At 41.9% G+C, this 24,057-nt stretch overlaps 2 protein-coding genes across 4 annotated transcripts; one reads left to right on the plus strand and one right to left on the minus strand.

Moving 5' to 3' along the window:
* Positions 1-343: 343 nt before the first annotated feature.
* On the plus strand, positions 344-3,801 carry nup62l (nucleoporin 62 like). The gene is made up of 2 exons (XM_070976245.1): positions 344-2,256; positions 2,375-3,801. The coding sequence occupies exons 1-2, from the start codon at positions 634-636 to the stop codon at positions 2,531-2,533; spliced, it is 1,782 nt and encodes a 593-aa protein (XP_070832346.1). The 5' UTR covers positions 344-633; the 3' UTR covers positions 2,534-3,801.
* itga6a (integrin, alpha 6a) lies at positions 3,789-22,404 on the minus strand. 3 transcript variants are annotated; one of them, XM_070976244.1, is made up of 26 exons: positions 22,183-22,404; positions 13,726-13,850; positions 13,506-13,585; positions 13,139-13,400; positions 12,832-12,963; positions 11,924-12,137; positions 11,527-11,720; positions 11,345-11,439; positions 10,880-11,007; positions 10,706-10,795; positions 10,560-10,621; positions 10,307-10,476; positions 9,763-9,906; positions 9,549-9,664; positions 8,832-8,994; positions 7,943-8,029; positions 7,773-7,852; positions 7,586-7,663; positions 7,394-7,496; positions 7,128-7,304; positions 6,922-7,011; positions 6,732-6,839; positions 6,542-6,640; positions 5,877-6,002; positions 5,228-5,355; positions 4,031-4,166 (listed from the first exon to the last, which is right to left on the minus strand). In XM_070976244.1, exons 1-25 carry the CDS (start codon positions 22,371-22,373, stop codon positions 5,248-5,250), a joined length of 3,222 nt encoding a protein of 1,073 aa, XP_070832345.1. In that variant the 5' UTR covers positions 22,374-22,404; the 3' UTR covers positions 4,031-4,166; positions 5,228-5,247. The 3 variants fall into 3 exon arrangements, with proteins under 3 accessions (XP_070832344.1, XP_070832343.1, XP_070832345.1); XM_070976243.1 differs by lacking the exon at positions 5,228-5,355 and having other exon boundaries at positions 3,789-4,166; positions 6,922-7,008; XM_070976242.1 differs by lacking the exon at positions 5,228-5,355 and having other exon boundaries at positions 3,789-4,166.
* Between the last annotated feature and the right edge of the window lie 1,653 nt (positions 22,405-24,057).

Genomic DNA, 24,057 nt, shown 5'->3' on the forward strand with positions numbered 1-24,057 from the left:
ATGAAACAACGTCGTTTAGCAGACGCTTGTACGAAATACTTTTGACTGAGTCAGTAGTTGCCAAGCAGCTCATGCTCTGTTCATGGCGTAGCTTTTAAATATACAAACTCATCCTCTTCGGATAAAACGTCACCTCCATAGATCTCGATAGATGTGGGGGGGTGGGGGGGTGGGGGGGGGGGGGGGGGGGGTGTAGCAATCAAATTTCGGTTTGTGTCTGTTTAGGGTGGTGGTTGGGCGTCGTACCTGTCAATCTTATAACAGCGGCGGGATTTGTGCGCCAGCAGACAACACTCATGGCGCAGGTCAAATGGTTTTGGTCCTAACTGTCGTCATTTCCTTTAGTCGGCTACAGAGATGCCTGTCTGAAGGAGTGAAAGTAGCAGGCCACGTTTTGGTGAAGGATATGTTTTTAGTTTGTGGTCGCCGTCAGGAACAAGGTAACGATAACAAACCAATGATTGACCGTTTTAACTGGTAACGTATCGGAAACCATCGTAGGAGAGAAACTGTTTCCGCGGAACTTTCAGTTGAACCAACTCGTATTTGTGACCCGCCAAAAGCCACGGCGAGGCGCAGCGAGGAAGTGACCATTTTGTACGTGGGTTGTTTTTTGATAACGTTACATTTAAAATGAGTGGCGGATTCAACTTTGGGCAAGCCCCCACGGGCTTCGCTTTCGGGGCTCAGAAGACCACGGCTGCCGTCTCGGGAACGAGCTTTGGGATGACAGGCTCCACACCTGCCGCTTCTGGAGGGGGCTTCACCTTCGGCACTGCCACTCAGGCCACCTCCAACCCTACCGGCTCCTTCAGCTTTGGCACCCCAGCGAAGAGCACCCCAGCCGGCGGAGGCTTCTCTTTTGGGACCCCCGCCGCCGCCACCACCACATTCGGCCTGGGTACGGCTCCTCAAACCACCGCGACAGGGCTGGCTTCAGGCTCCACAGTAGCTCCAGCTGCGGGGTCAGGGTTCACCCTGGGTACGGGTTTGTCTGCACAGACCACCGCTGCCGTCCCTGCAGGAGGGGGCTTCGCCTTTGGCACTGCACCCCAAGTTCAACCCCAACCCCAACCCCCTGCGGCAGCAGCGGCAGCGGCAGCAGCAGCAGCAGCAACTGCAGCAGCATCAACAGCCGCAGCAACGACGGCATCCGGTGGCCTCTCGTTCGGGGGGTTCAGCTTTGGAGCGACAAAGGTGCAGGTGACCACAGCAGCGACCACTGCTCCTGCCCCAGGAGGGGGCTTCAGCTTTGGTGCCAGTGCTCCCTCTAACCTCAGCTTGGGCAGCCAACCCCAACCCCAGCTCCAGTCCCAACCTCAACCCCAAGCCCAAGCCCAAGCCCAACCCCAGCTCCAGTCCCAACCCCAACCCCAACCCCAGCTCCAGCTCCAGGCGGCCTCCACTGCTGCACCCACAGCAAGTCAGGGTGGAGGATTTACCTTTGGGATTAAACCCTCATCAACCCCAGCTCCTCCTGCAGTGACCCAGGTAGCTCCAGCCTCAGGCCCGTCTCTCTTTGCTGCACCTATCCCTACAGCTGCTGCTCCTGCGACTGCCACCGCGGCAGGTACAGGCTTTACTTTGGGCACACCTTCAGCAACAAGCACTGTCCCTGCATCAACCACAGCAGCAGGTGGAGGTTTATCATTTATGCTGAAACCTCTGGGAGCAGCCACCCCTGCCAGTGCCCCTGCTGTCACAACTGCAGCTGCCACAACAGGTGTAGCTACAGGCTTTACACTGGGGCTCAAACCTGTATCCACTGCAAGTACCACAGCAACTGCTCCAGCCACAACAATCACTACAACCACTGCCCCCCCAGTGATGACCTACGCCCAGCTAGAGGGTCTCATCAACAAGTGGAGCCTTGAGCTTGAAGACCAAGAGAGACATTTCTTACAGCAGGCTACTCAGGTGAACGCCTGGGACCGCATGCTGGTGGAGAACGGCGAGAAGATCACAGCCCTGCATAAGGAGATGGAGAAGGTGAAGCTGGACCAGAGGAGGCTAAACCAGGAGCTGGATTTCATCCTGTCCCAGCAGAAGGAGCTGGAGGACTTGCTCTGCCCACTCGAGGAGTCAGTGAAAGAGCAAAGCGGAACCATCTACATGCAGAACGCCGACGAGGAACGTGAAAGAACATACAAGCTCGCTGAGAACGTGGATGCACAGCTGAAGAGGATGTCGCAGGACCTGAAGGAGATCATCGAGCACCTGAACACATCCAGTGGCCCAGCAGATACCAGTGACCCAGTAAGATTACACCTAGCTTTAATGAAACGTCCCTTGACATATTTTTAGTGCTTTGGCATTTATTGTTGCAATTTAAATCAAACGCCTGCCTTGTTTTTCTCCTTTTTTTCCCCCTCAGCTTCAGCAGATCTGTAAAATTCTCAACACCCACATGGATTCACTTCAGTGGATTGATCAGAACTCAGTTCTTCTGCAGAGAAGAGTGGAGGAAGTGTCCAAACTGTGTGACAACCAGCGCAAGGAGCAGGAGAAAACCTTCCGCCTCACGTTTGACTGATCTGGAATAAATAAGTTGACGCTCATATTGACATAAATAATGCTAACTTTGGATTGTTTTTTTTGTTTTGTTTTTTTTTTTCTGACAGTCATAACGAGGGACGCCTTTTTTTTTTGAAGGGCTGAGATGTTTTGGATGCAAAACCAAAGCGTTCATCACAAATCCATTTAATGTTCCATAAAGAGTGATATTTTCAATGCAGTAGCTTTTATATAGAGTAGTGAAAATGATAACCTGTTCCCATGTTAATGCTATGCTTGTTCTAAATAGTATGATTAAATAAATGTCTTGAGTAAGGCTCTGTTCAGTTGGTTAGCAAATAAGCTTTACTGCCTTTTATTTCAGTGTTTTAGTCATACAGATAGAACTTCACACATTCAGTGCCCCAAAAACCCTTTAACTACATCAAAGTTTTGATCATCTCTCACTATATTTGGTGCACATGGAATTAGTTTTTTTCTCTTATTTTGAGCTAAAACAAGTGTTTAGTTGATTGGCAGCAAATCAACTATTTTGATGATCGACTGATCCTTTTTAAGTCTTTTGATGATCCATGTCCAGCTTAAGTGTGAGGATCTGCTGCTTTTGTCTTAAGTGATGGTAAACTGGATATCTTTGGGTTGAGACCACTGGTCAAACAAAACAAGCTATTCCCGTTGGGCTTTAGGAGATTGTGATGAGCATTTCTTATTTCTCCCAACAATTAAAACAGTCCGGCAGGTGACAAAGAAGGAGAATAATCATTAGCTGCAGCTCTACTTTTATATGGGCTGCATTAATAGTAATGAAACTGCACCATAACAATCAACATTAAAGCATTTTTTATTACATCTGACAGTTCAACGAGTGAGACATTCACTTTGAATTCAATCTATAAAACATTTTAGTTGCTTTTCGCCATTGTCCCTTTGGATTCCTCATGGAACAAAAAGAGTCTTATTTCAGTGATGACCTACAGCACAGTGGATGCTACCTGAACAGAGGTTAAGAATACATGTGAGAAAAGACCCCCACTCACCTTCAGGGTCAGTCGAGGTCATTTGTGCACCTTTACTTGTGAAATGATTATGTACCTATGTGTCAGCCCAAAGAGGACAGAAGTTTTTCTTGTTGGAAAGTAGTGAAACTAGACATAAAACACCACAAATGTACTGGTTTACATTCACATTACACTGAGCTGGCTGTACCTTCCTTGCATAGACTTTTCGCGAGACAGTACGACCTCATTGAAACAGTAAACTTTCTGCTCCAGGGCAGACACAAGACTGAAAAACCTTTGGCTGCATCAAATTATTTTTATCAAAAAATAAATATACAGTGTGCAGAAGAATTTCAATATATACAAAACTTACAAAAAACATGTCATCATCTATACAGTGTAAAACTTTGAGGATATGAACCCAGCTAATTCCTTGAAAAGACGGCCTACAATTCTTTTAAAAAATCAGTGTTTGTGGTTCGACACTGCTCATGAGTAACTTTCATTGTCAATCCAAGTTGTCATCCACTGCTTTTTGTCAAAAGGATCAAGTTTGACTTTTCCATCTTTATACTCTGGAGTTTCCTTTCTTATCCTCACTGCGTGGTAACGAGGGACGCTGTCATCTTGTTTGGAGCGCTTGAAGAATCCACACTGGGAAGGGAGATTACAGAAAAACACAACATTTTATTAAAGACTAATAAATGTCGGCAAATATTCACTTACGCTAAACAACAGAGGAGAGATGTGCAGGAATGTGAAGCATGCTATGCAGTTTTTAATGGGGCATTTCAAACAGCCAAGCAGTAAAAGCGATGCCAGCAAAAGCACCTGCAGAGCAAAGAGCAATTACAACAAAAAAGGGGGTTTTGGGGAGGAAAACATGAAGCCTGTTGGTAAGAAAATGCATTGATTTCTTGGCAAAATTCAGAGACACAGATTGTAGAAATACCAGAAACTTTAATAATTTCTATGGATAGTTAGGGGTTTTTTTTTAAGTCGGCTTGCTACACACATTTCAACCACCTAAAGAAATCATCAGTTTAAGTGAACGCTATATTTAGAATATTTTCACTGCTTTACTTTGCCGTCAGACAGCCCATTCTGAGTAGGAACTGAAGCCGTTTTATCGCTCTCTCCTAAGCCACCAGACTTCTTTGACAAAAATGGTAATTTTACCTCATAGAACATGAGAGCTGTAAAATTATTGTTTTTGTCAAAGGAGTCTGGTGGCTATGAAGAGCACACAGATGGATATAATGACTTAAGTTTCCTGTGGAAAAGTGCTGTCTGACGGCAAGGTAAAGCAGTGAAAATAGTCTAAATACAGCATACACTTGCACTGATAGTGATTTTTTTTAGGTGGCTAAAATATGTGTTGCAGCTGAGCTTTGTGCCAGTACTGCTGCTTCTGCAAACTGGGGTGTGCTCACCACAATCAACTGAAGGTAAGTACTAAAACCCACTTCAAAAACTTTAACTATCTATTCAGGTCTTTTTCACACATTTCAGCTCTTACACAGAGCCCTGTTTCAACTTATTTTATGTTGCATTAAGCCTATAAAGTTTTTTATGTCATCGAACTTTTCCTTCAGCAGTTCAGTACAATGTGTGTCTGCTTGAATTTTTCTGCATTCAGTCAGCTGCTTTAGCTGGAAAGTGAGTTCATTAGTCACTGCAGTAATCACACTCCATGCCGACAGCTTGTTTTTTACCCCTGGTCAGAGAGTATAAATCAGGCCTCAGCAGAGAGTTTGTCTTTGTCAGAGGGCTGAACATGGATCTCTGCCTTGTGATATGCAGCATCGTATTGGTCTTTAGATGCTCTCTTGAAGAAACCACACTGAGGGGGAGCAAGGGTGGTGAAGTGTTAAGAGGGACAAACCGAAGCAGTAATGATAGTCAGTAGCCATTATGATTCCTTCCAGGAAAACACCAGAGAAAATGTAACATTTTATGGCCTTTTAGGGCCCACCTTTACCCAGTTCTAATATTTATCCTCACATTGACGCCACATATATTTGATCTTTTACACCGCTGAATACTTCATGGTGACTTGATAGGAGGTTTCTTCAGCTCCCATTATATGTTGAATTGTCTTTTAAACTTTTGTACAGATGAATAAAAAAGAGACATGAAGTGTTCATTGGTGAGTTTTAGAGGTGCTGGTGGGCTGATTTTGTTACTTTCAGACTGAGTCATACTAGCTGTTTCCCTCTGTTTCCAGTCTTTATGCTATGCTAAGTAAACCAGCTGCTAGCACTCGCTTCATATTTAATGTGCATCTATATCTCCTATTTTCATCCTGTGTCATCTACATTGCCAAACATGGGTGACATGAAGATGTAACGTCCCTGTACTCACCTTCCAGAGCAAAAACACCAACAAAGCCAAAATCAAGATTCCTGCCAGAACAGCGACCAGTATGATCCACCAGGGAACGCCGCTGTGCTGCGCGACGGTGCTCTCTGGAGACACTGTGACTGTCACCTGGAATAAAACACCAAAGCCAGGAAAACAGAGAGATCAGGTGAGTTAGGATCACAATAGTGAACAGCAGAGATGGAGGAAGTATTCAGATCCTTTATGTAAGTAAAAGTTGCAGTACCACACTGTGAAAATACATCTCAACAAGTTTTTACTGGTCTTACACTCAGAACCTTATTCATGTAAAAGTATGTAAGTATTATCAGCAAAATGTACTTGAATTACTCATTCTGCAGGAAAATAGTAACTGTCAGTGTTTTACTAATGCGTATGATGTTTTTGGATCAATATTAGTGCTGCATTAATGTGTATGTTGCATTTTACAGCTGTAGATGTTTCAGGTTGAGCTCCTTTTGATCAATTTGTGTACTGTTATGTAAAAAGGTCATCTAAAAGATGAACTAGTAACTGAAGGTGTCAAATGTAGTGGGGTTAAAAGTACAACATTTGCCACTGAGTTCAGTAGAGGTATAATGCTGCATAAAATGTGAATTTTCAAGTCAAGTACAAGTACCTCAAATTTGTACTTAGATGCTACTTACATCAGTGTCAGGAGTTCTCAGGATCATGTTTTTAGCCTGAGTATGAAGGACGAGCGAGGCCTTCACAACGATATGTAAGTAGGAAAGAGAGGCATAATCCTGTGTAAAAACAAAAACAGCTGCTCAGGTAAGGCAGTCGTAGCAAATCACACATGAGACACCTGGAAACAGTTAAAACAGGATGTGTTACCTCAATAAAGGTCGAGTTCCAGAGACGAGACCTCAGCTCAACTGTTGTACCGTCCAGAACCTGTAGGGGGCACTTGAGCACCACACATTTGATGTCCTTGTCACACGTCTAGGAAGAACAGAGTCTATTACACATCAAAGCAATGTAAACCGTCATAAAAGAATGTGAGCACATCCATACAAAGACTCACCAACACTTTATTTTTGCCTGACAGTAAAGACATCTTGCCAACAGCTTTTCTTTCTGCAATTTCCCGTTTGGTCCTGGATGCAGACGACTGCTGAAAGTACATTTCTTCTCATTAATCCAGACTGGAATTAAGCAGTGCTGGTTGGCTTTAACGGCCGACTTCTGGCCAGTTCTGAACTACAGGAAATAAAGGTTTAAAAATACTACCTGGATGTGTTTGAGAGAGCTGATTTCAGACTCTGGAGAGCAGAGGATGTCCTGCGGCCCCGTAGCAGTGATCTTCACCAGGTACAGAAGCCATTTCCCATCTTTGTTCCATTTGGGCCACTGAATGTGCAGCGAGGCTTTGACAGAAGACGTCAAAGACTTCCACAAGTCGTTAATCTGAAGGAGACGTCAATATGTTAAGACTTGGTTATTTCAGCACTGATTTAATAATCACATAAAGAAGCTGGTCAGATCAACACACTTACTTTGAATGTGTAGTTAATCAAACTTCCGATCTCCTCTTCTGTCTTCATGGCACTTTCACCTTTCACAACACCCCCAAAAGAAACCTGATTCGGACTGGCTTCACTGTAGAAAACAAGCAAAAATATTTATTTAACATGCTGCTGGAGGCACTGTGGATTTATTATAGTCAAACAATGGTGTGGCACACTTACCCAGTGACCGACAATGGCAACTCAATGATTACTTTAGCCCGTACTCTAATAGGGACAATATTTGCTTGCACACTTGTCCTGAAAGAAAAAGATGACATCAATGTAGTACAATACTTTTATTTATCTATATGTTCCTGTACATGTGCAGGACATAACCTACAGCTGAACATGAGGCAGCTGCACTTACGTCTGGAGCTGCAGGTCAATGTCAATCTCCGTGGTGTCCAGAGTCATACCTGCAGTGCTCAGGATGACGTAAAATGCAGTCTGTGGCAAAAAATGGCAAAACATCTGTCACATTTGAAGGACAAGAGCTAAGAGTCAGGATGAACGTGTGAAACTTAGGACAAGACGTACCACTGAGTCTCTCTTGAAAGGATTCCCCAGCTCACACTCTGCCTGAGAGCCGTTCTGATTGGAAGTGCAGATGATCGGCTTCTCCGTCTGGAAGAGGACATGTTGTAAAATTTGAACACCTGGAGTAAACTACGAATCAAAAATCAATTAAGTCAGAAAGTAATAGTATATATATATCGGTTTTGGCCCGAGTTTTAAAGTTTTAAAATGTATGACAATGGCTGTCAATCTGATTTATGTCCACAACTAATGGGTGGTTTCCCATGAAATTTTGTAATAACATTCATGATTCACAGACTTTTCATCTTGCGCCACCTGTAGGTCAAAGGTTTCTCTCATTTAACAGTTTATTTCACGACAACGATACTAAAATTTAAGATAATCAGTCTCAGCTTCACTAACGCTAGCATAGCATTCTAACATGTATCACAGATATGATGCTAACCTGCTCTGGACTTACACACTGTAGTTCTTATATGCTAACTGTCGCACCGAGCCTCGAGTCGACACTTATTACATTTTCACAGAGTTCCTGTTTAAATTAAAACCTTTCAAACCTTATTTTATTTAGGCATAGTTCAGTAAATTTCACTTGTTTTATGAAAAGAGTGTTTTGCAGAGAAACGTATCTTTTAAAAATGTCAGAAAAATTCTCGTTTTGGTATTATAAGCGAAACTTGAGTAACGTATTGGCACTTTTATCAAAAATACCCAGATCCAATACTAAGTCATAGCCTGTTAGCATGGTAATGATAGCATTTCCATGCTAACATCCACAAGCACAGATAAAAGACAGGTAAAACTGACAAAAGACAGTAGAGCCAGACGAAGCTCAGCTGTGGTTATTAGGCTGAGGCTAGTGCGGCTGTGCACTTCTAGTCTTGTTTACCATTGTTTGAAGTGAGCGGACTCCAGAATATGACAGCATATCGGGAAAAGTTCCCATCAGCTTCGCCTCGTAAGCATCATCTCCATCCATGTTGTTGACTGTCACCCACAGAGCCAAGTCCTTCCTCTCATAATTCAGATGAAACACAGGGATGTTTTTCTTGCTGCAGATACACAAACATTAAAAACTCACTTATGGCTGAGCTTTACAGTATGTTGCTTTCATATGTTAAAATTGACTCATGAAGCTGTTATCATGAATGTTTTATCCAATCATTGCCTACTTGCACATCCAGCAGACACAGGGCAACACACACGCAGATAAAGCAGCATGAGAGTCACGTTTCTGGTTAATGTAAGCATTCTATTCAGTCGCCTTTTAGCTCTGGTTTGTATACTCTGTTTCTCTTCTGTTGTGTGCTGGACAGGTATCACACTGTAGACCTGTCTGAGCTTGTTTTCTGGTTATGGTCTCATATCAGTGGGTTGTTGAGGCAGAAAGACTTCACCATGCAGTCTCTGTGCAGGCCCAAAAACCAAAACAAAGAGCTAATTGCAGCAGACCAGTGTTGACTCTCACTGAATCTCATTACACAAAGCCATTTCATTGAATGTTGACAATAAGAATATACTCTAATGCAGATTTGATTGATTAATTTAACCTTCTTAAGATGACTATAAGAACACACTTTAACGTACAGGAGTTAAAATCACTCACGTGGGCAATGGGGAGTACACGTCTAGGTTGTTTTGTTTGTAGTATAACTTGTACTCCATCTTCAGGTTACTCCGGCAAATATGATCACGTCCACATCCCTCTTTTACAAAGTTGACCTGCACAACAAACAACAACAGAGCCACATACAAACTTTGCTCCACTGTGAACATGTTGTCATTAACTTCACGATAAATGTTGCAGTCTGAGTGTTTACCTCAATGACATCTTTGCTCGGTCGAGAGGAGTCTAATATGGGCATGAGTTGAGGGAGGCCGTTCCTTGTCTTCTGTCGTTTAATACCCCCAATTTCTGCAGACACCTCGATGGGAATGCTGCGCATCTTGTCCTTAATATTGTCCTGTGCAAATCAGAAACAGTCACATGTATGGAGCACAGTAATTGCTAATAGATATTAGCAGTGTTAGTTATATTGAAAAAATGCTAACATCATATTTTGCCTTTGTTATTAAAGTTACTATACTTTCAAAAAATGTAAAGCGATCCTTTGTTGTAGACATTTTCTGTAATACCTGTGAGCATTTCTAACTGCTGTCTCTATCAAAGCTGGCTTTGGTCTGGACTGGATCTCCTCAGTGCTGCCTGATTCAAGCAGTCATAACTATTATCTTAGGATTGCCATGCAAAAATGTTGAAGAAGAAATATCTAATTGAGTGCCAACTAACTGATGACAAACTGTTCCTGACTGTTGCTCTGTGTCCTGCTGATGTGATTTAACTATGCGGCAGATATGTTTTACCTTCAGTCTGGCTATTATCTTAATGCATGTTTCCTGTTTTTGGCCTCGGAGGTCCAAGGTGCCATTAAAGTGGTAGTCTGCTTCAGAGCGGGATTTGTTCATGAACATCACTCTGGAGGGCAGCCCCTGTTTCCTGCGATCTCCGTCCGCCTCGACAGAATAGCTAACAGCTGCAGTACAGAGGGAAGCAGAGGTAAGATCAACTGAATAGACCTTGGATTTATAAAATAAGGATTTTTTACATGTCACTTACTCAGCTTTGGGTTGTACGATGCAGGGTTTGCTTTGTAGGTGAAGCATGCGTCCACAGTGAAGCTAAGGACAGAAAAGTGATTTTTTTAAGGCTTCTAGCAGAGTTTTATGAGGTCTGTTAAAATATATGAATGTTAGACCACCTACCAAATGCTGTTACCACAAGTTTTGATTGTAAGGTCAATTTCCTGTGGAGATATTTTGACATCTCTCCTGATGCTAATGACTGGCCGTGCCCTGAACAAAAGGTAGTTACATGAAGTTGTGATAGAAATCAGTTGGGTTTAAATGGACTTCTAATGTGTGTCAGGGAACACTTACCTATAGATTAGAGCTGTGTCCGACAGAGAGCCTACAGCCACGTCTGGGTAAGAGTTACTGTCCAAGTCCATGTTCCCTGCCAGAGAATATCCAAATAGTCTCATGTTGTGCTCCTTTCCTGATAGGATCTGAAAATATTTAAGAAAGAATGAAAACTTAAAAAGCAAAACTTAATTCTGCAAATTTATAAAATATCATTGTAAATTTACTTCTTTAGTATCAGGAGCCAAAATGAGTTACTATAAGACTTGTTAACAGCAGATCAGCCGCACAGATGAGTGCACACCGCTGCACACGTAGTTATTTCTCACTGTTAATCGTTACTTCCAACCCATGTCGCTTTCATTTTTCACACAGTTCTGTTAAAAAAATGCATATTTTGGCCCTTTCATGACACAGAATAGATGTATAATTAATAACTAGAGTTACTTCAGTTGCTTGAAACGAAGCTCCACAAAAACCAACCTGTGCCGGGCTGGTTTTCACTCCTTGTGCAGAGCCATGATAAATGTAGACTTTTCCTACACCGCCATCATCATATGGAGCTCCAACTGCAATGTCTGCATGAGAAAGGAATCAGTTTACTTGACAGCAACACTAATAATATAAAGCAACATAAATAAGCTACAAAACAAGAGCTAAATTACCTTCATATGAGTCTTGATTGATGTCTCCTATGTTCTCCACTGCCAGTCCAAACATGGAGTCTTTGGTTCCGTTAAGACTGACAGGAGTGATTCTTTCCCACTTTCCTGCCTGGTTGATGTAGACATAAACAGCTCCGCCAACATCTCTGTCCTTCATGTAGAACTGAGGGGCTCCTACAACTATGTCCTGCCATCTAGAGAAAAGGAGAGAGGCATCATAAATAAAGTGAAGTCCACTGAAAAGAAAACAGGTAAGAAATAAACCATTGAAATTAAGTGGTCTTAAGGGAAGTCAGGCCCTTACCCAAAATCTCAAAACTTAACGTCTTTATGTCTGTGTTTATTTTTCTTCATTTTGTGACTGAAAAACAAAGCAGAATAAATAAATGTTTCCTACCCGTCACCATTCAGGTCAACTACAGCCACGTCGTATCCAAAGGAGGATGCAAGTCCTGGCCCGTACAGGATGTGCTCCACCAAAAGTCTGGCGGAGGCATCGCTCTCTTTCTTCAACAGGACCACAGCTCCACTGTGATTGGCTCTGGGTGCTCCGGCCACCACCGTCAAGCCAAGACTCCTGGTGATTTTGTGTCCCGAATCGAGGGAGAACCCTAATGTGTCAGAGACGTTGCAAGACATAAATATCTTATTTTACCCTGAAGAACAACTTCATTTTCACCCATTTTGTTCCCCAGTTTGGAAATAGTGAGCTCCACTGTTCTGCAGTCTCCAGTTGTAACTCCCATTGTCAGCCTGGTCAGGTGTAGACAACCACACGTCTGCACACAAACAAAGATTCCTGGCCTGACACAAACTGGGGACACTGTGGTTCAACACCGGCCTCTCAACCTCCAGGCCACCAAGTCACTCCATTCTTGTCTCTTAATCATTCCCAAATGAATTCGACTTAAAGACATTTTTCACAACAAGCATTTTGACTTGTTTTAGCAGGAACAACACAGGTGGAACTAATAACTTTAATGATGGCTCAGTTGCAGTGATTGATTATGTCATTATTTACGCCATAAAGTCGTCTGTGAAAAGTCTAGTTTCTCTCCAAATTTCCCTTCTGATCATGTGTCTTTAAAATCTCAAATTACATGAAACTGAAAAAAAAGATTTTCACACAACAATGAACACTAATCAAGGTAAAATGAGATTAACCAAACAGTATAACACAACACATTTGTAAGCAACGCAAAGACCTACAGAGGAAGTGATGAGGAAGTGCAACACAGCGTCGTACCAACAGGATATAAGTGCCAGACAAAAATAACTAGAGGTACTTTGTGGGTAGACACTCACCGAGGTAGCTGTTGGCAGGCAGAGGCACAAGCTCAGGGTTCAAGAGATGCTCATCTCCAACCTCATACGGGCCGTCATCATACACCCCCATCTCTAGCAAAGTGTTGTTCTTTTGCTCCACCCGTACAATGCCTGAAGAGCAGGAGAGAGAACAATGCAGGAGATGTCAACAGGTGTAAACAAGAAATGTTCATTTTTTTCATAATTTTTCATAGTAAGAAAACTAAATCACATTACTTGTTTTAACAAAATGAAAAAACTTGATTATCACCGTCAATACTGTAAAGCAGTATGTAGGTTTACTTACCTTTCCAGTTGTAAGCTCCTGGTGCTCCAAACACCACGTAATGGTAGTCTTTGGTGAAGGTGGCCGACAAACCCTGTTGGCAAGATCCAAACATCTCGTGGCCTCTGGTTCTGCCCTCACAGAAGTTCCAGTTACCTCCGTCCTCGTCAGAGGACGGGTCGATGGTCAGGTCCTGACTCAGGACATAGCAGCGCCCGGTGATGTCCCGGGACTCCTGAGGGGTGTTCACATACAAGCGCCTCTGATAGCGGTGAGCACAAGTCTGAAAGCACAAGACACGGCTCAGTTTAAGTTCACACCGTCATGACAGGTAAGACCACACCAGCGCTGAACTTTAATGGGAATGTTGACACTCAGTTTGACTCACCACAATCTTTCCCCCTGGTCCCTGGCTCTGGACCGTCACCCCCATCCACTGATTCTCCTTGTTCTCAACGAGTATGTTCTCTTTCAACAGTTAACAACACAGAAAAAAGATATGAGTACTGATATCCATTCTTGGATGGATGGATGGATGGATGGATGGATGGATGGATGGATGGATGGATGGATGGATGGATGGATGGATGGATGGATGGATAACTCACCTTCATTATCAAATACAACACGCTCACAATCATTGGATTGGGTGACTTCACATTTATAAATGCCTCCTGTGATGCTGGCCGTCTGTTTGCCCAAAGCTCTGGCTCTGGGCGCGCCGATCAACAGCCTGAAGAAAAACACAAAATTGTTATCACCTTGATCTGCATCTACACCTTCAGTTCATCACTGTCTACATTTCAAAGCTCCAGGACAGCAGCTTGTTGAATTTAGTACATGTGTGTGAGAAGATCAGCGGTGACAGTGATGGCACAGCAACAGCGAGAATGCAAGTTTCTGCTGAAAATGGTGCTTCTGGCTGCCATCTTAAAATGCTGATATCGTGGTTGCTGTTGGCAAAAAGGAATTGGCTCCACTTTCATTTCTGCATCTGATTGTCAAAGTGACAAAACAAACAAAGCTGACAATTGTGTCAGATGACTATTTTTCTCCTATGAAATCACATGTAGCTATGCTGCCACATCACTGCAATTGTCAGGATCAACTACGGCCTAATAACCACATGACCGCAGCAGACCTGGATCACTTCTGGCTGGGGATTGCTGTTGCACCCCTCTCTCTCTTCCCATGTTTCCTGTCTGTAGCTACACTGTCACTATCATATAAAAGCAAAATGACTAAATAGAAGTGCTATAGGTCAGAAGTTAATGACTCTGGATAAAGGTTGAAGAGGAGTTACTATGTCTCATAATGTTTCTTCGTGAGACAGCGAAGGATCTGTTGGATAAACACAAAGAAAACCAGTTTAAGGCCAAAGTTAAGGGCGGAAAACCAGAAGGAGGTCAGATTCAATACTGTAAGTCCTGAAACCAGACTGGAATTTTTCAAAAATACAATTAAAGCCAATAACAACCATTGGATAACAGAAGTACCCTCATGTTCCAAATCCATACTAGTGTGTTCAGACTGGAAAAGTGACAGCATGAGGTCTACCCAAACAGCCAGAATGCAAACCAAACACGGTCGACTTTTGAGTGTTGATGGATGGCAATTCTCCCACAATGCAATGCACAAAAGAGTAGGAGGGCTGCTCACAGCTGGAAAGAAATGAAAAGAAATTGCGGTGGTGATGGGGAAAAGGGCTCCAGAAAGAGCCTGGAGAATAAAAATAAATAGTAAATCTTAAGAAAGACATCTTGCTTTCTGTTTGTAAGTTTAACTTGCAATGACAAGTTTGACGGACGTCAGATGTTGCTCACATTGTGTCATTTCCTGTTTCTATTAAGCTGACTAAGGGAGTTGATGATGGCAGACAAAAACCCAAGTCGCAAAATGCTTCGAAGGATAAAAGCAACAAGTATAAAGTCAAATTAAATCAAATGGAGAACTTTTACAAAAGACAATGCCAGTAATATAAAACCTAAAAATAAAAAGATTAAATCAATTAGAAGATGGAATTAAGTAAAAGTATGTTTCAAAGAAAAGATTTAAAAGATGATACTGACTTAAGGCCTTAAAGGCTCTGACCCCTCTGATACTATCACATAATAATAATTGTTAATTAGTGATAAATTATCAACATTACAGACAGAAAGCTGTTTCTCGACATCTTTGGGTAATGCACATACTGCAGATTCACAGGAGGGATGATTTTAGCAGCTCTGCTTATGAAAAGCTGCTTCTGTTCAATCAGTCTCTCAAAGAGCTGTTGTATTTTGTGATAAGAAACAATATGGTACGGACAATAGACTACTGTCCACTGACTACTGACTACTGACATTCTGCAGAGGGCAAAGGAGCAGTGAAGCAGACAATTTGGAGAGTGTTCAGTGTTCTGTCAAACGATAGTTCATTGACCACAGCTTCTCCTCTAAAGCCACATCCTTACACAGCCTCAACGAGCATGAAGGGAAGATGTGTTTCAAGGGTGGCGGCAGCCACTGAGATGACATTATGAGCAACACTTATCTGATGAAAAGAGTTCATCAACCTTTCTTTCACACAGTAGTAGACTCTGACAAAACTCAAAGGAATCTCTCATCCGATTTTATGTGAACTCAAGTCACAATATTTGTGAATTTCTAGTGAACTATCTGCAATTTGACATAAGCAGTGACTTAGGACCTGATTCAATCTGCAAGTAAAAAAAAGTAATAATGTAATTTTGTGAGCGTCTAGAATTATTTTTTGTTAATTGTATCAGTACAGCACTGGCATGGACAAGATGGAGATGCTCTTGAGGGCAATTACAGAGGAACGCATGGACACCGAGCATCATGGAGTAAAGGATGATTTAATTTGGTTATAGCAGGCAAAGTTGCGCTTTCGAGACTGTTGACAGGATTTTAATGCATATGTATTATCACGTCTTTTTGGTCTTGCGTCAAACGAACATAGTTGATAACAACTGGGACATAATTGAAGCCTGTACCAACAGATTTGTAGCTTGCTGTACCTTTGAAATTCAACATTGTTTTCTGTCCTTCTGAAACACGGTAGCAACTTGGTGACAGCATCTGTAACCTTTTACACATTGTCAAAGTGCAAGCTACAGCATTTTGCAAGACCAGTGAGGTGGAAAGAGAAAACCAGAACTTATTTCAGTTGGGTCATATTTCCTGCCTGAGTTCATTCTGTACTGAGGTTGTACTAAGAAAAAAATCACAGAAACAAACAAACAAATGCACTACTCTTGCTATCAGAATACACATCTGTTTTTCACAAGTTAGTTTCACAACTTAGCTCAAAGTTTTGCAGTTTGTTACCTTCTGTTTATCTATTAGCTGATCCCCTTTTTACTTACTGCGGCTACGTCTGTCAAACTTTCTGTTCTTGCATGGCACAAACACAATATACAGTGATAATGGAGACATATTTACCACTACAGTTGTTGTTGTTCATAAAATGGTGAAAAATGCAAGAAATTGACTGAAAAAAAGCCAGAAAAAAATGGCTTGTGTCAGGTGTCAGGGCCATGTAACAACTCAATGACTCAGCATTCAGAGAACTGAAAGTCTAACGATCTCTCAATGTGATAATGAAGCTAAAGTTAGTTCCATGGGTTAGCTAAAACCGCTCTCTCTGGATGAATTTTTAATATTTTCAGCTGACTTGTTATAGCTGCACAACATGAACATTATCATGAGGCATATGAACTGAAGAGACTGGGTGTTACGGCTGTTTGAAAACTCAACGGTTAAACTATTAACTAAAAACTTGAGGCTTAACATAAGCTCTTATGCGAATTAAGGCTTGATTTTGTCTTGTGCTAAAAGATTTAAAACAGTTCTGCCATCTCTGAAAACTTCTACTCTCTCCATATCTCAGTAAAAATGGCATCAGATTACTGGCCGCTAATGAACTGATTATCCGACCAATAAAAAAAATGCCTAATCAGGCTTCATAAGATTGAATACTGGCATATTAATTTGGTCTAAACTTGCCAGACTACATTCAAAGATCCTTATCTTCATATGAAACATCCTTTCGTGTGATTTGTAGGGATGCAGGACAATGCAAATAGTGCAAGTCATGATGGTAGGCTACACTATCATGTGTGAACTGACCAGCATGCTCACTGTGTAGGACGGAGAGGAAATCCTCTCCACCCTTTTCTCCTCCTTTACAGTTCCTTCTGTAGTCCACCTATTCATCTGTGGCTCAGCCCTGTGGCTCCTCATTTGCTAAACAAGGACTCTCCTGAGGAGGTCTGATGTGAGACTGAAGACCAAACTGCGAACCCTCTTTTCAAACAAAGTCCAGTGAAATGCAAATGCAAACAAGAGCCTTTACAAAGTTCGCTTCAGTTTGACATTTTAGCTTCTGAGCTGCGGTAGTTTAGCCTCACATGTGTCACTGGGTGATACTTGATGTCAAGCAGAATACAAAGAATCTATTTTCTGTCTCATCAGAGGCATCGCAGCAAGTGCAGAACACTAGAGACAAGTGGACAACACTGTTATTTTATATGACAAGCATTTTCCATCCCATCACTGCAATCTATTGCCTCAGAAATGACCACAGAATTGAACCAATACATTAAATGGGATTGGTTTAGATTTACAGCAGCACCGAGTAATTGATCATTGGAATTTTTTCATTAGTTTTAGTCATTTCTCAAGCAGAAATGCCAAACATTTGTGGGTTCCTGCTTCTCAAGCATTGGGATTTTAGTCATATATGACAGTAAACAGAACATTTGGGGTTTTGGACTGTTTGTCAAATAAAACAGGCTATCAAGCTATAATTTCAATGGACATTTGTCACTATTTTCTGACATCTTAGAAATAAAATCATCAATCGATTGAGAAAATAATCAGCAGATTAATCAATGACAGGGTATGAATGAAAGACCTGTCCAAGTATCTGTCCCCTCAAAGCTTGCGCATCTATGCTTTTAACAGCTACTCAGATTAAAAGTGGAAGTTGTACTTTCTGAAAACATCTCCAAGTTGACAGCAGAGTGACTCAGGAAAGTGACAGTTGTGGAATTTAGCAAGTAGCTGAGGGATAACATTGACATTTGCATGCTACACACCAGCCTAGCAGAGACCTTAACCAGTTTTTCAGTTGGGAAAAAGGCTAAAATTACATATTTTATCTTCTTTTGTGCAGCGGAAATGAATGCAATGTCTGGTTGAGGTGCTAATATAGACTCCTAGAATGTATTATACTGTAGATTAAAGACATTATACTCAAAACATCAAACTGTTCTGACAAGAGTGGGATTCTACTAAAGCTACAGAGCCTAAAATACAGGACAGCCACATTAGCCAACTCATTATTATCAATATTGTACGGGCCTCCAAAATCCAGTATGAGCCAGGCTACAGTGTGAAACCACATCCCATCATGCAGCATGTCTTTCAGTGCAGTGTAAATGGGAACACATAGTGACTGGTGTGGGTTTACACAGTGATCTCACTGCTCTTTGTTAACAGATGTGGCCCAGTGATCCCACAGCTGTGCACTCAAAGCCACAAGGAACTGCTGCAGCTGTTCTAACTGTTTCAGTTTACACATACACACACTGATTGGTGCTGACCTGTGATTGGCTGGGGACACATCATGGAAGAAATCATGAATATTCGCTACAAACACAGATCAACTTTAAGTGAAGAAGTTTTTAAGACAAAGGCTTAAGCAGGTTTTCCAGTTGACTTGTTTTAACTCTGTTCATTAACCCTTTTCTAAACTGCACAACCCCTTTCTTTATTCAGTGTTAAGTTTGACTGGAATGTCTCGAATGATGATTCACTGATGCGTTTAATCTATCAGGTTACACATGCACAGATGGCCATGCATGTCCAGTCAGATGGCCATTTTCTCTGGTTTCATTCATAGGATGTTATATCCACGTCATTAACCTGACACATTATTCATGGAGGAGGCATCCCATTGCCTCTTTGCAAGATACCACATAATGTTTCAGTCTGATGGTGAAACATGGATCTCCTTGTTTCTTCAACACATCAGTAACCAACATGAGAAGGAAGCCGTTATAACACCATAAACACTGTCGTGCTTTCAATGAACCCATTTGAGGAGCAACATGAATAGATGAATGAATGAATAACATTAATGGTTGTAAATTATATGAATAACAAATTCCTTTAATCACCAGAAGATCTGTTTCTTAAATTGCAGTGAAGTGGGGAAGATTTGGGTTTTAGCTCTGAAACACAGAGGAGATGAAAGGCCAGTTGGATTCAATCTAGCCACACATGCTGCTCGCCAAAATATTCAGTGTTTAGAGAGGACCCTGTGAAGACCAGCGTTGCTCTCTTCACATATGATTTCTATGATCATATCAATGCCCGCAGTGATAGCTGGTAGAGCTGCACAGCTGCCGCTGATCGTCATCAAACATGGGTTCCAATAAGAACAAAAGAGACAGATGCAGAGTGTGTGACCCATCGCTGACGTGTGGTTTCAGTGAGTTTGGAGTGGTCAGTGTGCCTCGCAGCTTCACGTTAGGCAGGGCTGTTCATTACCTACTTCTGTGTGCTCTACTGAACTTTCTCTTGACTCATGGCTGATTACCTCAGGGTCACATGAGGATTTAGAGCTCAGATCACAGCCGGGGAGCTGCTGGTTAGTCCATACTCTCTTCAGTTACAATCATTTCGATACACCAACAGACTCTATATTTTATTAATTAAGCAATTCAATGTCAGTAGAGCTGAAACAATTTGTTGATTACTCACTAGTCAGAAAACAAAAACTATTTGATTAATCAACTAATCGTTTCAGTTTTTAAGCAAAAATGCCCAAACCTTCTCTCAGTTGAGCATCTTAATCCAGATGATCTATTGTTTTTCTTTGTCTAGTGTGATAATAAACTTAATATTTTTTAGTTTTGGACTGTTGGTTAGACAACACAAGAAATCTGATGGTGTCACCTTGGTCATTTTCAATATTTTTCTATATTATCATGATAATAACAGTCAGGATTACTCAAGCTTATAGTTGTTCAGTGTTCTATCATATGGGACAAAAAACGCAGTAAATCTTCACATTAAAGACGTCAGAACCAACGATGTTTAGGGACTGTGACCAAAAAGTCACTGGTTCAATCCCCTGGACCGAAGAAAATATGTGTGAATGAACAGTGCCTAAACTTCAACACTGCAGTGCCTTGAGAAAAGTACATAAATGCCTAACGTTCACCTGCACAGTACTACTGCTGCCTACGGCTCCTGCTCCAAGTGTGTGTGTGTGTGTGTGTGTGTGCGCGCGCGTGCGCATGCGCTCAAGGCCCCTTATGTGTATACAGGATTGGTCAAATGCAGAGGTTCAACCTCAGTGTGTGTGATTAATAAAGTGCTTTCTTCCTTTCCTTCTTCATTTTCCTTGTAAAACCATTGATTGATTATCAGATGTTGCTGATGAATTTCTTTCAGCCAAATAATCACTGGTGCTTTCAATCACTTTAAAATTTAATCTAGCTTAAGCAAATCACAAAAATGAACAAAAATGATGCAATGGTTCTGTTTCTGTTGCAAAAAAGCAGCTTTTGCAGGCGTTAGCAGAATTTTGTGTCACATGTTTGTTTGAAGCAGCTTCCTCACAGACCAGCATGTAAGCTGAAACACAAACTATCAGTCCTGTGTCACATTTTGAGCCCCTGTTTGCCAAACAAATACTAGATTCAGTTTTATGACTTTTTCTCCCTTTACACTTGTCAGCTCTGACAAATAAAATCTTTTTAGGATGCAGGTTTCTTTGTGCACAAGAGATTCTGGCATTTTACAGACAGCCTCCACTTTTGCATGACCAGTTCATTCAATGCATCATGCCAGGCCTGTGCACAAGTCAAAACAATGCTTAGATAAAATTCCACGCGAGACTAATCTGTGTGATCTTTGGGAATTCTCTCCAAGTCCTGTTATCAGGGCTTCTTATCATCCTCGCTCAACATGCTGCTGCAGAGTCTGCTAAGAGTTTAGCACAGTAGCTGTTGCATGCAGCCTCAGCCTGCAGGCTTTGACACGCCACCCCCTCTCCTCACTTTACCCCAGTTACACTTTGTGTGGCAGGATGACGGGGCTCACTACACTGATGTTTTTTCAGCCTCCTCAGGGCTGATCAGAGGAAATGATTTTCCTGTGCATGGTAGCATCAACAGTATTTTACAATTACTCACTTCTTTGTTCATAAATCAAAGTTTACATATAAAACTGCTGAGTGGAAAACACCTGCTCAGTCCACACTGTAGAGGAACTTCTGAGTTGAGATTACTGATGTAAACAACAACAAACAACAATCATCTTTGAGAAAAGTTTTGTTGAGTAAGCATCAACCATCTATTGAGTGTTGAAACTGACTTTTAAGTTCATTATCGATGAATCTGTCATTAGTCACATGTCAGAAAATAATATGCCAAAGATTCAAATTGCTTGTTTAGTTTCATCAATGTTCAATTTACAGTCTTCTAAAAATGAGAAAAGTTGATCAACTAACCAGTTAATCGACTAACAGTTGGAACATTGCAGCTCTCCTCTCAGTGCTCCCTCAGTTTGACCTTAGAGGCACATTTGCATCACAGTTATAACCTTTGTTCATCCACTTGTTGTCCTTAAGCTCCTTCCCGTTTTGTATTCAATGCACCACAGGGGGTCAGTCAACCTCTACTGACAATTAGAACAAAAACACGCATAATCCGACATGAGATCCTATGGGCTTTGGTGGTTAGTTACTGTTAGAGTTACTTTTAAGTAACTTTTAGAGGTTGCCTGACATCACAACCACCGGATGAAAACCAGTTTACTAATGCTGCAAAGGCAGGATCCTTATGTGAACAAGATGTTTCCCTCTCAGGATAAATCGTTTTTAACTTTAGACAGAAAGAGATTTGGTTCAAGATCTTTAAAAGTTAAGATTTACTTCTGTCAGTAAATGAAGTGAACCTGCCCCGTCAGGTGCTCTCATCACTGAGCTGCACCTTTAAACAACAGCCGCACAGATGAGAGAAGAGATGTACAGTTAAAGACTTCACTCACATTCTTTTATCTGGGTTGAGCTGCCGGTGCATGGCTAGAGAAAAGCCGAACAGACTCCCCGGGTCCCCGTCTTTCCTGATGACATGAGCGGTGTCAAGGTTGAAGGCGAGCACCAGAGAAGTCTCCAGAAAATAAGAGTAAAAGAAAAGTGCAGCAGAAGCAGCAGAGGGTCCTCCCTGCAACAGCAGCATCGCGGCGCGGTCCAGATGTGTCTGGTATGGTCCAAAGTTAAGAGCCGCTGACCCCGCTGCTCCTCTCCGTTCAGCCCGGTGCAGTGTGACTGAAGGCTGCAGCTGTCTGTCTCCATGCCGGGATGTGCGCTCCTGCTCCGCGGCGCCCCCACCGGTCAACAAGCGGGCCGCAGGGTAGAGGAAAGGGACTGGGGGAAAGGGACCAGTCGCCTAATTTTGAGCATAGATACATTTGAGGTTTATTTGCATGTAGGCTACATATTTAAAAAGTTTATCTTTAAATTTTCAGAGCAGTTGTTGAACAGCTGTAAACACACTCATAGGCATTTAAAAAAGTTAAATAAATAGATAAATGCACTTCAGCCATGAATTGATTATCTTTGCTTATCTTATGTTTTGTTTGTTTCATGACAGTGTGACAGCATGAACAACACCAGGACCCTGAAACTGAAGCAGCTAAAAGGAATGCAGCCATCATTAATGTCATAACTTACACCTGTGCTTTTTCTGCTACGGCATGCCAAAATGTTTTCTGTAGAAAAGGCCTATCGCCCCTGAACTCAACTGAATCAAACTTAAACAACGAAAAGAAAAAACAAACGTGATTTTTTTTTTTTCAAACCGTCTTGAAATCCTGATGTCGCTCTCCTGCAATAAACATAATGACATAAAATCAGACATGTAATACCTTCATATTGTTTTATATTTATATACCTAAGAAAGGTCATACGTCTAGTATCTGTCAGTTTTACAAGTAACATACAAGAAGACAAATGAAGCAGCAAAGGTTGTTTTGCTATTTTAGTTGAGTGGAAGCAGATAAACAGCAAGTGTTAGAGTCAGCTGGACAAATAAACCTCCCAAATGCAGCCAGACATGGAGACTGCTGCAGGTCCCTGTCTCTTTGGAAGGGCTGGAATTTCAGTCACTATTAAAAGGCATTAGAAAAATACTATCTTGCTTTATAAGTTTAGAAAACTACGTGAACATGGACTGTATATTTCTGTTTGGGGGTTGATCATCCATCCAAGAAAAACTGAATAAAATATTAATGTACGCTCTCATCCGTAACACCTGCTATGGCATAAATAACTAATCACAAGACAGAAAAGATTTGGTGCCTCTCTGAAACATGTGAGAGTCACCTCAGGACGTCCCCACACTGACTTCACGTCAGAGCCTGATCTTTGTAGTTTAGGTGACTTTTAGAAAATAGCATGATCATTAACATTTAACAAATTCTTTCACCAGCAGCTTCAGAAACTCTCTTCATGAATCTGTTTCATAGTCCCTGAAATCTGGTACTGAAGAGGTTTGAGGTTTCCACCCACCAGCAGCAGCAGCGATGTGAGCCAGCAGCTTTGTTATCACCCAGACCTGCAGGAAACATGAAACAGCTTCATTGTATCGCCAACTCACTTCTCTCCTAGTGTATCTGCTGGTGTTTGATGCTGGTGTAAAGTTTGAACCTGACTGGGCCACAATTACACAACAGAACACCACACAATGTGGGCATTGTTGAGGTTAGAAGGCCCTCTTCGTGTGTGTGTGTGTGTGTGTGTGTGTGTGTGTGTGTGTGTGTGTGTGTGTGTGTGTGTGTGTGTGTGTGTGTTGGCAGGATGTGGTGGGGTGGGGGGGTTGAAGGGGGGTATGACTCTCTTAACCACATTCCTAATTGTAGCAA

This window comes from Chaetodon trifascialis, chromosome 12 (genome assembly GCF_039877785.1).
Source record: "Chaetodon trifascialis isolate fChaTrf1 chromosome 12, fChaTrf1.hap1, whole genome shotgun sequence".
In the NCBI taxonomy this organism is placed as follows: domain Eukaryota; kingdom Metazoa; phylum Chordata; class Actinopteri; order Chaetodontiformes; family Chaetodontidae; genus Chaetodon; species Chaetodon trifascialis.

Bases quoted from the DNA above. Each gene is read 5' to 3' on its own strand.
- nup62l (XM_070976245.1), top strand. From the start codon at position 634: ATGAGTGGCGGATTCAACTTTGGGCAAGCCCCCACGGGCTTCGCTTTC. The intron at 2,257-2,374 runs GTAAGATTACAC...TTTCCCCCTCAG, and splicing joins CAGCAGATACCAGTGACCCA to CTTCAGCAGATCTGTAAAAT.
- itga6a (XM_070976242.1), bottom strand. From the start codon at position 22,373: ATGCTGCTGTTGCAGGGAGGACCCTCTGCTGCTTCTGCTGCACTTTTC. The intron at 13,586-13,725 runs GTGAGTTATCCA...AACTGTTGAAAG, and splicing joins TGTTGTATTTGATAATGAAG to AGAACATACTCGTTGAGAAC. The intron at 7,305-7,393 runs GTAAGTGTGTTG...CGTCTCCTTCAG, and splicing joins TGATTAACTACACATTCAAA to ATTAACGACTTGTGGAAGTC.